Genomic DNA, 13,551 nt, shown 5'->3' with positions numbered 1-13,551 from the left:
AGACACAGCCTGATCTCCGCAGCCCCCTCCAATTCAACCTTCCCAAGACCAAGTTTCTCTGGAGAAAGCCACCTGAGTAGGAGGACGCCAGAAAAGAGCCGCATTAATCCGTAACTGTCAGGTGGTGATACAGGCTATGAGGATGATCAGAGAGTGACCTGCGGAGGGGGTGGTCAAGGGAATCCTCTCTAAGGAGGCGAACGTTGGAGCAGAGACCTGTAGGACTGAGGGAGCCTTGTGGGCTTCTGGGGGAAGAGCATTCCAGGCAGAGGTCCATTCCAGAGCTGGTGCAAAGGTCCTGAGGCTGGTGCACGATGTGTTTTTTGGAACAGCAAAGAGGCCAGTGCAGCTGGAGCAGCGGAGGGAGCAAAAAGCAGAGATGGGGGCGCAGGTGGGTTTGCGTGGGGCTGGACGGCCATTGTGAGGACTTTAGCTTTTACTTGCTGAGGTGGGTGCATTATATGTGGTCTTAATTATGGTTTAATGGGATCTGCCTGGCTGTTGGGTGGAGAACAGAGCATCAGCAGTGCTGGTGGAGACTTTAATCATCCATGAAATGAAGTTCCTGGCACGTGGCAGAGCCCAAATAAATAACCACTGCTAATATGATTTATATTACTAGCGTGATAATTTTCAATATCTCACAACTGTGATTAAGACTACCGGCTTCGTCTGAGCTAATCTCAGTCCCTTGGCCTGGACATCAGTGATGGTCTCCACAGGCATCGCCATTCACTTCTGCCCAGCTGTGCATCGTTCTTCGCCGGCTCCTCCGACAGCTTGTTCCTGCCTCGGGCCTCTGCATCCTTTATTGCAAGACTCTGGTCCCTGCAGCCAAGCAGCGATGGGAGGTGGGGTGTGTGTGATGAGAATCTGCCCTGAAACCACCCCCGCCTCCCCGCCTTGCCAAGTGGAAGAGGTGATGGGGGTGGTAGCTATCCTCCCAGCCACGTGGAGAAGGAGAAGGAGGTCACCCCCAAAAGGAAGGTAACTAGGAGGTCAGCGGAGAGGAAAGTCCTCAGCAATATTTTTAGACCTGGAGAACCAGCTCTAAATTTTGTTCCTTATAAATCCATTCTTTACTTGGACAATCCTCCCCTTCCAACTCACTGCTTTTGTTCCAGGAATACTTAATACATTAAAAAAAAAAAAAGATATACTACTTCCCCTGCATATTTCTAGTAATTATCTTCCAAGACCCAGGAATCTTTTCCCAACATTTCCAAGAATATCATTCCTGAAAAGAGATATTTTATTTTAAATTATTTTCTGCACTGGTCAATGCCTTTTACAAATAACATCTTTAACACAGCCTACATATCCTCATTTACATATTCAGTCATCACAACAGTTCATTCCAGCTCTAAATGAAGCCAATTTCATCCTGAACTTTGGTGTAAGTGAACCTATAATGAATCTCTTTGCTTGAGTTCATTTGAATTGAGACTCTCCTATTTGCAACCAATAAAACACTAATGAATGAAACAGCTGAGGCTTGTGTTTCTTTCTTTTAAGGGTCAGTTGTTGGCTTGTTGGGTGCAATCATCCAGAGAGAGGAATGGAGAGAGAGAGAAGCCCATACTTCTGCCCTGATTTCTCTAGCAAACTCAGGGGAGGCCACTGAAACTCCTATTAAAACAAAATGACTCAAAAAGTCTAAATATGCACACATATACACAGGAAGTTTAAAAGAGCAGGATGGTAATATCAACCACTATTAGACAAGGTAAAATTTAAAGCAATGGATTAAATTGGTTAAAGACAATCATTTTATATTTGATAAAGGATTCAGAATCAGATTTTAACCAACACTTATTGAGTGCCTACTATATGCCTGGCACTGTGCTTGGTATTTTACATATATTATTTAATTGGCAAAGACATAACAATGCTGTATGTATTATATGCACCAAATTACACAGTTGCTGAATACATAAAGTACAGATTATAAAAACAGATTGACAAATGTAATTATACTAACAGATTTTCACATGACCTTATTGGTTTTTGACATATAGGGTCGGCCAAAATTAAACAGCACATGATTCTGAGCAACGTAATTGATAAGACTGAGTTAATTAACTGACATGTAAAGTTTTGAATTCTACAGACAGAAAATATATATTGATCTTAACTGTCCATGAAACATATACAAACACTGGATATGTTCTAGGCCATGATAAAAGCTTTTTAAAAGGTTTGAGGGGCTTCCCTGGTGGCGCAGTGGGGCTTCCCTGGTGGCGCAGTGGTTGAGAATCTGCCTGCCAATGCAGGGGACACGGGTTCGAGCCCTGGTCTGGGAGGATCCCACATGCCGCGGAGCAACTAGGCCCATGAGCCACAATTACTGAGCCTGCGCGTCTGGAGCCTGTGCTCCGCAACAAGAGAGGCCGCGATAGTGAGAGGCCCGCGCACCGCGATGAAGAGTGGCCCCCGCTTGCCACAACTAGAGAAAGCCCTCGCACAGAAACGAAGACCCAACACAACCATAAATAAATAAATAAATAAAAATAAATAAACCCAAAAGTTAAAAAAAAAAAAAAAAAGGTTTGAAAGCAGATATATTATAGGCCACATTCTCTGTTCACAGTGCAGTAAATCAAGAAAACCAAACTCTTTTTAAATAAACCCAATCACTGAGTTTCAAAGCACTCTTTAGAAACACTGCAATATAATACTTAACAACATAAACAAAACCTGAATTATCAGACTTTAAGATGTGGCCAAGGCTATAACCAGAAGTACATTTATACTATTAAGAACACTATTACAGTAAATAACTTTGTAAAAAGAATATAAACGAACTTAAGTACTCAACTTAAAAATTGAGACAAGAAATAGAAACAATAAAAAATAAACCCAATACATGTTAAAGGAAAACAAATTATAAACTAGAGAAATAATGGACATAAATAAATCCTAATGATGGTTCTTCAGAAAATTAATAATAAACTAGATAAAACTTTGACAAATCTAATAACCACAAACAGAAGTTGAAAGGCAGAAAGGGGACAGAACAAAATAAAGAGAAGATTTTGTTTAATTATAAAATACTATGCACAAATAAGCTAATCATCTGGGGGGAAAAAGCTCGGTGGAATGAAGCATAGCCTAGGGGATAAAAAAACACTGTAAATCATAAAAATAATGGAGTAAAAAGTATTCATAAGCTGATAACATGAGAAGAAATGGAGAAAGCCATCCAAGAACTCACTGAAACTTCCCCTCCATAGCTCTAGGACCTGATTACTTTACTGGTGAATTCTTTCAAAATGTCAAGGAATTGATACTTCTCAAGCTACAGAAAGTATTCGAAAGCACAACAAAAGGTTAAACTTTACTCAAGTCCTTCTATGATGCAAGCTTAGCCACGATACCAAAACTTAACAAAGATAGCGCCAGTCTTACATAAGAAGATAGAGGCAAGAATTCTACAGAAAATATGAAGAAATAGAATTCAGTATCTGAAAAGACTGCTGTACCACCATCCTAAGAATGCAAAGATGATCTGTAATTAAGAAATCTACCACCGCACACCGTGATGAAGAGTGGCCCCCGCTTGCCACAACTAGAGAAAGCCCTAGCACAGAAACGAAGACCCAACATAGCAATCAATCAATCAATTAATCAATAAAAAAATAAATCTTTAAAAAAAAAAGAAGCGCCATAGACAATATGATCACATTTATAAAAAAAAAAAAAAAAAGAGATACAACTGCTATGTATAAAATAAGCAATGAGAATATATTGTACAACACAATGGAAATATAGTCATTAAAAAAAAAAAAAAAGAAATCTACCAGATTTCATCACTCCTAAGTTGCACGTGTTCACCTTCTCTGAAGTCAGGATGCATCTTCCACTTGGTGGCATCTTACATTTAAGTAGCATTTTTTTTCTTTCTCAGGGGTATGCAAAATAATGCGTGTTTTACAATCGATGATGTCTTAAGGTCAGTGAAATACAGTAATTCAAAACATCACACAAAAAGGTTAAATACAAAAGAAAAATCATCTCAATTGATGTTTAAAGGGCATTTGATAATATTCAAGACCTATTCCTGATTTTTAATCAGGGCTCTTCCTTAACATGACACAGGGCATCTATTTCTAAACAATAGCCACTTTTATAGTTAAATGTGAAACATCATAGGCATCCCTGTTAAAACCAGGAACAAAAAAAGCACACACACTACCAAGACTATGGTCATTTGTTGCGGAGCTTTTGACCACTCCACAAAGCCCTGAAACACACACACACACACACACACACAAAAAGAAAAAGTATAAATATCAGAGGGGGAGCCACCATTGTCATGTGCAAGAAAATGGGATTACAGGATTGGGAATGAGACAGTGTATCAGCTGTAAAGCTGATTGAATTAAAAACTACAAACTATAGCACAGGGAACTATCCTCAATATCTCGTAATAACCTATAATGGAAAAGAATCTGAAAAAGAATATTTATGTATATGTATAACTAATCACTTCGCTGTACACTTGAAACTAACACAACATTGTAAATTAACTATACCTCAATAAAAACAAATTAAAAAGTATACAACAAAGTGACCAGATATAAATATACAAAACTAAGTACTATACCTATGTCCTAGCAGAGGAAATATCAGAATGATGATACATGTGGTGAAAATTTCAAAATGATATATAAATTCTCACAGTTTCAAATACCACCTGTACGCTAATGACCTTCACATGTACGTGTGTGTGTTTTTCTTGACCCAACCCCTCTCTTAAATTCCTGACATAAATCTCACTGTATACCTGCCACCTCCGCTTGAATATCTCATGGGCACATTAACCTTTACATGTCCCAAATATCCTAATATCCCTCCCCACTGGCCCCCAAAAAGCTCCTCTTGCAGTTTTCCCCCAGTCTACCTCTCAGGTCCCTCCAGGCATCCAACTGTGGCACCCTTGACTCCTGTCTCTCAATACCCACCTCCAACCCGCCAGCCAATGCTGTTGGCTTCACCTTCCAAATACATCCAGACGCTGACCACTTCCATCCACTCCCCCCAGTACCATCACACCGGTCAAAGTCACCATCACTCTTGTTTCTTTCTTTGTTTTAATTCAATTTCTGAGTTTATTTTATGGGAAACTGTACCACCATCTTACACCATACCACCATATTAACTCAACATGGACTAAAGACTTGAATGTAAAACTTAAAATCACAAAACTCATGGAAGAAACATAAGGCAACGGTTCCTTCATACTGGTCTTGGCAATGATTTTTTTTTTTTGTATGACAACAGAAGCACAAGCAACAAAAACAAAAATAAACAAGTGGGACTACCTCAAACAAAAATGCTTCTGCACAGCAAAGGAAACTATCAACAAAAGGGCAAACCATTGAATGGGAGAAAATATTTGTAAATCATACATCTGACGAAAGGTTAATATCCAAAACATATGAAGAACTCATGCAACTCAATACCAAAAAAAAAACCCAACTCCAAACAATTGGGTTAAAAACTGGGCACTCTTGTTTCTTATCCTGACACTCCCCTCACCCCTAATTTCTTCTGTATGCATCAGCCAGAGCGATCCCTCCAAAGCTAAAGTCACTCTGCCCCAGCCACTCTCACCTCCAAGCCTTTGCAGTTATGCTTTCTCCTGCCTGGATATCTCCGCCACATCCTCCAGCTCCACATTTTCCACCACATCTTTAGAAACCCCCTCCCACACCACTCTGTATAGAACAGCATCCCCCAATACCTCCCCACGGTAGACCACCCATCTCCCCTCCCCAGGTCTCTTTCTTCCGTGTCCAGAGAGGGCAGAGATTTTAGTTTGCTCGTGGCTGTATCTCCAGTGCCTGACCCAGAGTCCAAGTTTATAAGTATTTCTCAAATGAGTGAATGAATGGAAAGACAGGGAGTTCCCTGGCGGCCCAGTGGTTAGGACTCTGTGCTTCCACTGCAGGGGGCACGGGTTTGATCCCTGGACTAAGATCCCGCATGCTGCGTGGCACGGCCAAGAAAAAAAAAAAAAAAAGACATACCACAACGAAGGATGGGAAGACAAAATGTTTAAAACGGTGACAATTCTGCAAAATAACGATGAGTTAAATGCAATTGCTATTAAAATATCTGGGAAGTTTTGGGAATGGGCATGAATGAGTTATCTGGAAAGGTAGGCAGTGGTGAACATTAAAAAAATTCTGTAAAAGGAGAGGAATGAAGGGGACACTACTATGAGATGTTAAAGCATGTTATAAACCATTAATGGGATTCACATCTCTAATCTTCGGTAAAGGACCAATTCCTCCCTCTAGCTTGCTCTCCCCCATTGGATGCCACCTCATTTCAAACCTTCCTTTTACAACCTGGAGAGAATAACCCACGTCAGCAGTTCCCAAACCTGGCAGAGCATCAGAAACCTCTTGGGGGAGTTTTTCACATATTTTGGGTTCCACCCTGGGAATTTCTGATTCAGTGGATCTACATTCAGAGATCTTATGAAGTCCCTAATAATCCACGCTACAGAAAATGAAGCCAACTGGATAAACATTCATTCTCCTGTGGCAACAAAAACAAGGATAACCTAACAATTTATCTGTTGAGGAAATGGGCATGACACAACTGCAGTATAGAATATTTGGCAGCTGTAAAACGTAATTTTTAAAAAGGATGGAAAGTGATCCAGACGATATTGTTGTGAAAACACCAAATGGCAGAATAACAATCTTGGTATAATTTCCTTTTTCGGGGGTTAAGAAATATATGTCATTTACCGTAGGACTCTATTTATATGAAGGCAAAACGAATCTATGCAACCAGAAATCAGAACTGGGATGAGGGAGTGAGTCAGACTGGAAAGGAAGACGAAGGCATTTTCTAGGATGATGGCAGGTTGGTTACACAAGCATATATGTGTGTCGACACTTACTGATAAGTGCATTTTATTGGAAATACTTATGCCTCAATTTTTTTTTTTGGTTGTGCTGCGCGGCATGTGGGATCTTATTTCCCCGACCAGGGATCTAACCCGTGCCCCCTGCAGTGGAAGCACACAGTCTTAAACACTGGACCACCAAGGAAGTCCCAGGTATGCCTCCATTTTTAAAAAGCAGAGTATAAATTCAGGAAAATGTAAAAAAAAAAAAAAGCTTTAAAAAAGAAGAAAATGTAGTGAATATGGCTCATCTGAAATCCAAAAATTTTACACATACACACACGCACACGACACCACATGTAATGGACCCATCAGTGCCTCACTTAGTTCCTCTTTGTTTCTCCTCCAGCTGCTGCGAGTGTTGGCTGCTAACTTGATGGTTTATGGTTTATATTTATGGTTGCCCCCTTTCTCCTGAGAAATGTCCTTTGCTAAGAGGAGCCACCTCTCTAGAGAGTTACCTAGAAGGTTACACTCACCCCAGACAGCTGTCCACAACCAGCGATGGGAGATAAAAGCCTCCCCACTGGCTCAGAGAAGGACTGGTACTATTCACACTACAGAGCTCCCTGTGGGATCAGACTGAAGCTGGACCTCCGTTAAACCCATATAATATTTGCCTCACTCCCTCTCCTCCTTCCCAGCCTCCCTCACCCCTTACGGGTTCCACCCGAGAACACACTTCCTCAATAAATCCCTTGCACAAGAATCCTAGTTCAGTCTCAACTTCCAGGAAAAAAATGCCTGCAAGGAAACAGGACAACCTTCTAAAAACATTCTGTTGAAGTATAATATGCAAAGAGAAAATTGCATGTATCCTACAAGCGTGATGAATCTCCGGAAGGTGAATCGTGTAACTGGCACCCAGAAGAAGAAGCAGATCATTATCACCACCCCAAAATGTCCCCCTCTCATGCTCCCTTCCTCCCTCATTTACCCCACCTCGAAGGGAATCAGTATCTGGATGTCTAATGTTGTAGATGAGTTTTGCTTTTATAGCAACTTTTACCAAGTCTATTTCTTTCCTTACCTCATACTTAGAAGGTTTGCATTTGTGACACATGCTTGTATTTTATGGTATGGGAGTGATGGGACTATTTTTTCCTCCCTGCTTTCCTACGTCCGGGGCCATAGAGTGGGAATTTCTGCGTCTTAGAAATGTCAGGGGACTTCCCTGGCAGTCCAGTGGTTAGGACTTCACCTTCCAATGCAGGGGGTGCGGGTTCTATCCCTGGTCGGGGACCTGGGATACCACATGGTTTGCGGCCAGGAAGTCAAGGCATAGAACAAAGGCAGTACTGTAACAAATTCAATAGAGACTTTAAAAATGGTCCACATCAAAAAAAAAAAAAATCTTAAAAAAAAAAAAAGAAATATCAGGGGGCTTCCCTGGGTGGTGCAGTGGTTGGGAATCTGTCTGCCAATACAGGGGACATGGGTTCGAGCCCTGTTCCGGGAAGATCCCACATGCCGTGGAGCAACTAAGTCCATGCGCCACAACTACTGAGCCTGTGCGCCACAACTACTGAGCCTGCACTCTAGAGCCCACGTGCCACAACTACAGAAGCCCGTGTGCCTAGAGCCCGTGCTCCACAAGAAGAGAAGCCACCGCAATGAGAAGCCCGCGCACCACGAAGAAGAGTAGCCCCCGCTCGCCGCAACTAGAGAAAGCCCACGCACAGCAACGAAGACCCAATGCAGCCAAAAATAAAATAAGTAAAATAAATTAAAAGAAAAAGAAATATCAGGAAAGTAACTCCTTTCCTCCCCTCCATTCCTTCACTCACTCCTCCCCGCCTGAGGGGTGGAGGGACATAACTGAGTAGTGGGACGGGGAGAAGCCCTCACCCCTTATCCCCAGTCCTCTCTTGGGGGAGGATAAAGTCCCCAGACAGACAGGATACTTCAGTGGTTAAGAAAGGCACTGGATTCAAATCCCACCCCCCCCACTTACAAGCTGAGTGCTCCGGGGAAAGTTTACTTGACCTCTCTGTAACTTAGTTTCCCCATCTGTAAAATACAATCGTAACGGATCCCACATCAAGAACTATTAAGAGAATCAAATAAATTGAGTTAGCTCCATGGTGAGGGCTGTGGAGCCTGCCTCTTATTGATATTAAAGGTCTCTGGTTCCCTATGGCCTGATCTTCTCTCTTTTTTTTTTTTTTGGAAGGGGGCCACCTACAGGAAGGAGGCTGAGTCCATGCAGAAATCTCAGCTGGGTCAGGGCCCACCGCCCACCCCTGCCGGGCCCCAGCCTGTGCTCCATCAGTGCTGGTTGAATGAGCCATGACGGAATGAATGAGTGATGAATGAATGATGTCACAGAGGTCTCTGGTCACCTCCCCAACCCTAGCTTCATCTTAAAGGGAGGGAAATCATACTAACTACTTCACAGGGTTCGTGAATTAATAATAAGAGCTAGTGAGTGTCGAGTTAACAACAAGAACCACCCAAGACATGGAAGCAACCTAAATGTCCATCGACAGAGGAATGGATAAAGAAGATGTGGTACGTATACACAATGGAATATTACTCAGCCATAAAAAAGAATGAAATAATGCCATTTGCAGCAACATGGATGGATCTAGAGATGATCATACTAAGTGAAGTAAGTCAGACAGAGAAAGTCAAATATCATATGATATAGCTTATATGTGGAATCTAAAAAAATGATGCAAATAAACTTATTTGCAAAACAGAAATAGAGTCACAGATGTAGAAAACAAACTTATGGTTACCAAAGGGGAAAGGGGAGGGGAGGGATAAATTAGGAGTTGGGGATTAACATACACACTATACTGTATACAAAATAGATAACTAATAAAGACCTACTGTCTAGCACAGGGAACTCAATATTCTGTAATAACCTATATGGGAAAATAATCTAAAAAAGAATGAAAATATGTACATGTATAATTGATCCACTCTGCTGTACACCTGAAACTAACACAACATTGTAAATCAACTCTACTCCAATAAAAATTTTTTTTAAAAAGGTAAAATAAAATAACAAGAACCACTTAGAATCATGTCAGTCCCATAATACGTGCGACATCAGTGCGTGTCTTACCTGGATCACTTCCAACCAGCTGGAGGTTCCTGATTGGTTCCTACACCTCTGCCTCTCCCTCTGCCTCAACCAATCTCCCTTCCTTCCACAGAGGCCAACAGAGTGATTTCTGTAGATCCCCAAATCCCCAGAGGCTCCCCACTGCCAACGAGATACACCCGGGGACTTCCCTGGCGGTCCAGTGGTTAAGACTCTGCGCTTCCACTGCAGGGTGTGAGGGTTCCATCCCTGGTTGGGGAACTAAGATCCCACGTGCTGCGCGGCCAAATAAATAAATACATAAAAATAAAAACCCTTCTTTAAAATTAAAAAAAAAAAAAAAGATACACCCAACCTCCTTGGCATGGAACTCAGCAGCGAGAGGGTCCTGTGAAACATAAGCTGGAACCTTCTCTGCCCTACAGTAGCCACCCAACTCAGAGTGAAAGCCAACATTTTAGCATGGTTGACAATACCCTACGTCATACACCCCCATCACCACCATGACCTCATATCCTACTATTGCCTCCCACTCTTCTCCAGCCAACCAACACCCCCCAGCCCCGCTGTTCCTCACGCATGCCAGGCGCACTCCTACCTCAGGGCCTTTGCACTTGTTGTACCCTCTCTGCCCAGAACCTCTTCCCACCAGATATATCTGCCAGTCTCACTCACCACCTCCTTCAGGTCTGTACTCCAATAGCTCCCTCTCAGGGGGACTCCCTTAACAATCTTCTTAAAATAGCAACCTTTACCCTCACCTCGTACGCCCATAACTCTGCTTAATTTTTCTCCATAGCACTTATTACCATCCAGCATGAAGTATAGGTTAGCTACTCATTTTGCCAATTGTCTGTCTACCTCGGTGACTGTGAGCCCATGAAAACAGGAGCCATCGCTCTCCCATTCACTGCTGCACCCTCATTGCCTTGGACACTGCCTGGCACATAGTAGGTGCACAACAAATAGTTGTGGACTGAATGAATGATCTCATCCCAGTCCCTGCTATGCCCCTAACTCCAGTGTTCCCCAAATGTGCCTTGTTACATCATGCCTCCGTCTTTGCACATGCTGTTTCCTCCCCTGCTCTGCCTGGGAAATTACTCATCCCTAAAATCCCAGGTGTGGTGTCTCTTGGGTATTCAAGAATAAACCTCCTGGCCCACAGAGTTACTTTCTTCTTCCATTGAGCCATCTCACGTGCAGCCAGCACTTACTTCTACACTATCATGGTTGGTTGTTCAGCTTGCCTCTCCCCACCTTGTGTCAATAAACCTTTTCCTGGCTTGAGCCAGTCCAAGTTGGATTTCTGATATACGATTGGCAGATGGGACCCTCATGTGTTGCCAAGAGTGGTTATGTGGTTTTTTCCTAATGTATAAGATAAATATGTAAATAAAAGAACCACTGTTATTATTTCACATGTTGATGTCTTATGCCCCCCACAGAAAACACTAGGTATTTCAGTGAAAGGAATGTGCTTGATAACTCTTTTTGGTTTTATTCGCAGTACTTGGATTAAAACCCAGTAGGTAGTTAGTGGATAGATGGATGGTTGGTAGGATGGATGGATGGATGAGTAGGCATATGGGTGGATGAATAGTAGCCACATCCTTCCAACAGCCAACAGGTAGTAGATAGATGAATACGTGGGTAGATAGATGAGTGGATAGATGGATGGATGAGTGGGTGGGTTGAATGGATGGAGTGGTTGCATATGGATGAATGGGCAGATGATTGGGTATATAGATAACTGGATATATGGATGGATGGAATGGGTGTGTGGATGAGTAGGCAAATGAAAGGTTGGGTGGGTGAATCAGAGGACAGATGAATGGGTGGTGGATATTCAATGGGTAGATGGATGAATGGATAGGTAGAAGGGCGAGTAGTTGGGAGGGTCGATGGATGGATGAATAAGTCAATAGACAGATGACCTCACATGGATGGATGGATGGATGGATGGATGGATGGATGGATGGATGGATGATGGATGGATGGGTATATGGGTGAGTAGACAGATGAATGCTTGGGTGAATAAATGAGAGGACAGATGAATGAATGGTTAATTTATGAAGGATTTATGAGTGAAGGGTTGGAGGGTACACATGGGTGGAGTTATCCCCACCACCTGAGACCCTCCACTCCATGTCTGACTACTATGGAATATGTCCTGTTTCCCATGGGAGACCTCTTGGGGCTCACATCCCCAAACAGACTTTTGTGGGGCAGGGAAATCCCAGGCTGAGGAAGGGAGTGTGACAACCCACTGACATCTGCAGAGTGGGGCATCATCAAAAGAGGAAGGAATCGCCAGCTTACCTGGGAGTCCTCTGACTCATCGTCTTCCTCCACCGAGATCCACTCCTGGGGATGCCCAGTCTCGGGAGAAGGTAGGTCTGGGTGAGGGGGGGAATGGAGGAGAAAGGAGTCATGAGTGAGTGACCAGGCCAGCTGGATGGGTTCTGCTTTCTTCCCACCTGCCATCCCTCTTCTGCTGATATCCTAACACACACACACACACACACACACACACACACACACACACACACACTGCCCATGTGGTTCAGGTGGGGTCGAGAGAAGGAGAGACCTGAATCCTGATCCCATTTCTGTCACTAACTACCTGGGAGACTTAAAACGAGTCACCTGATGTGATTCACCACCTGAGCTTCTATTCCCTCACCTGTCAAATGGATACAATAGTTCCTTCTCTATAGGCCTCTGGCAAAAACTGAGTGAGAAAGCAGAAGAAAAAGCCACAGAGTTAAACCAGGAGGAACAAGGCTTCCCCAGCCTCCGGGGAAGAAATCTCCCCATATTCGAACCTCAACATCCTTCTCACTCCTCAACTGGATAGAACTGGGGGTTGGACCAGAGATGGCCATTTTCCACTCTTTCTGCACCCAGGTCCTGCCGGGAGCCCCAAACCTCCTCCTCACTGCCAGAACTGACATTTCTATTTCCCACAACTTCTGTCCCAGATCTGCTCATCTCCCGTGGAAGGAAGGACCCTTTCCTAGTAGAAGGTCCAGCCCCCATTCTCCTGTGGGGGTGCCTTTCAGGTGTCCCCATCTCAGCAAATGGCACCACTCTTTGCCAGATGTTTGGGCCAAAATCCCAGGGGTCACCCTTGATATCTCTTTGTTCCTCCCCTGTCCATTCCTGGACAGTTGCAGGAATCTCCCAGCTGGCCTCCCAGCTTCTACTCTTGACCTCCTAATCCTACGGTTCATTCTCACACGCAGCTGGACGCAGAGTTTCTCAACCTGGCCACTGCTGGTATTTCAGGCTGTGAAATCCTTGTGGTGGGGTGGGGGGGGGGTCTGTCCTGTGCACTGTAGGACACTAAGCAGCGTTGCTGGCCTCCACCCACTAGATGGCAGCAGCATTTCCCCAGTTCTGATAATTCAAGATCTCTTATGTTGCCTGGGGAGGAGAGGGGGGTGTAACATTGCCCCCAGTTGAGAACTACTGATTTAGAAGAATCTTTTGAAATACAAATGAGATCCTGTTTTCTCCTCTTCAAAACCTTCCAGTGGTCTCCCAATACTCAAGTAACATGCAAACTCCT

The 13,551-nt window shown here is 43.4% G+C and overlaps 1 protein-coding gene across 5 annotated transcripts in view; it reads right to left on the bottom strand.

Annotated features, from left to right (window-relative positions):
- Positions 1-13,551, bottom strand: part of SMIM17 (small integral membrane protein 17) — a 57,460-nt gene that overhangs the window by 42,479 nt on the left and 1,430 nt on the right. For 2 of the 5 annotated variants that reach the window (XM_059904465.1, XM_059904464.1), the window contains exon 2: positions 12,300-12,376. In XM_059904465.1, coding sequence (XP_059760448.1) covers positions 12,300-12,376 — 77 coding nt within the window. Of the gene's footprint in view, positions 1-626; positions 829-1,496; positions 1,630-4,132; positions 4,244-12,299; positions 12,377-13,551 lie in introns of those variants that run through there. The other 3 variants (XM_059904461.1, XM_059904463.1, XM_059904462.1) reach the window with 3 other exon arrangements.

This window comes from Balaenoptera ricei, chromosome 19 (genome assembly GCF_028023285.1).
Source record: "Balaenoptera ricei isolate mBalRic1 chromosome 19, mBalRic1.hap2, whole genome shotgun sequence".
NCBI classification, from domain to species: domain Eukaryota; kingdom Metazoa; phylum Chordata; class Mammalia; order Artiodactyla; family Balaenopteridae; genus Balaenoptera; species Balaenoptera ricei.
The sequence above is the reverse complement of the archived record's forward strand: the minus strand, read 5'-3'. Positions and strand labels throughout refer to the sequence as shown.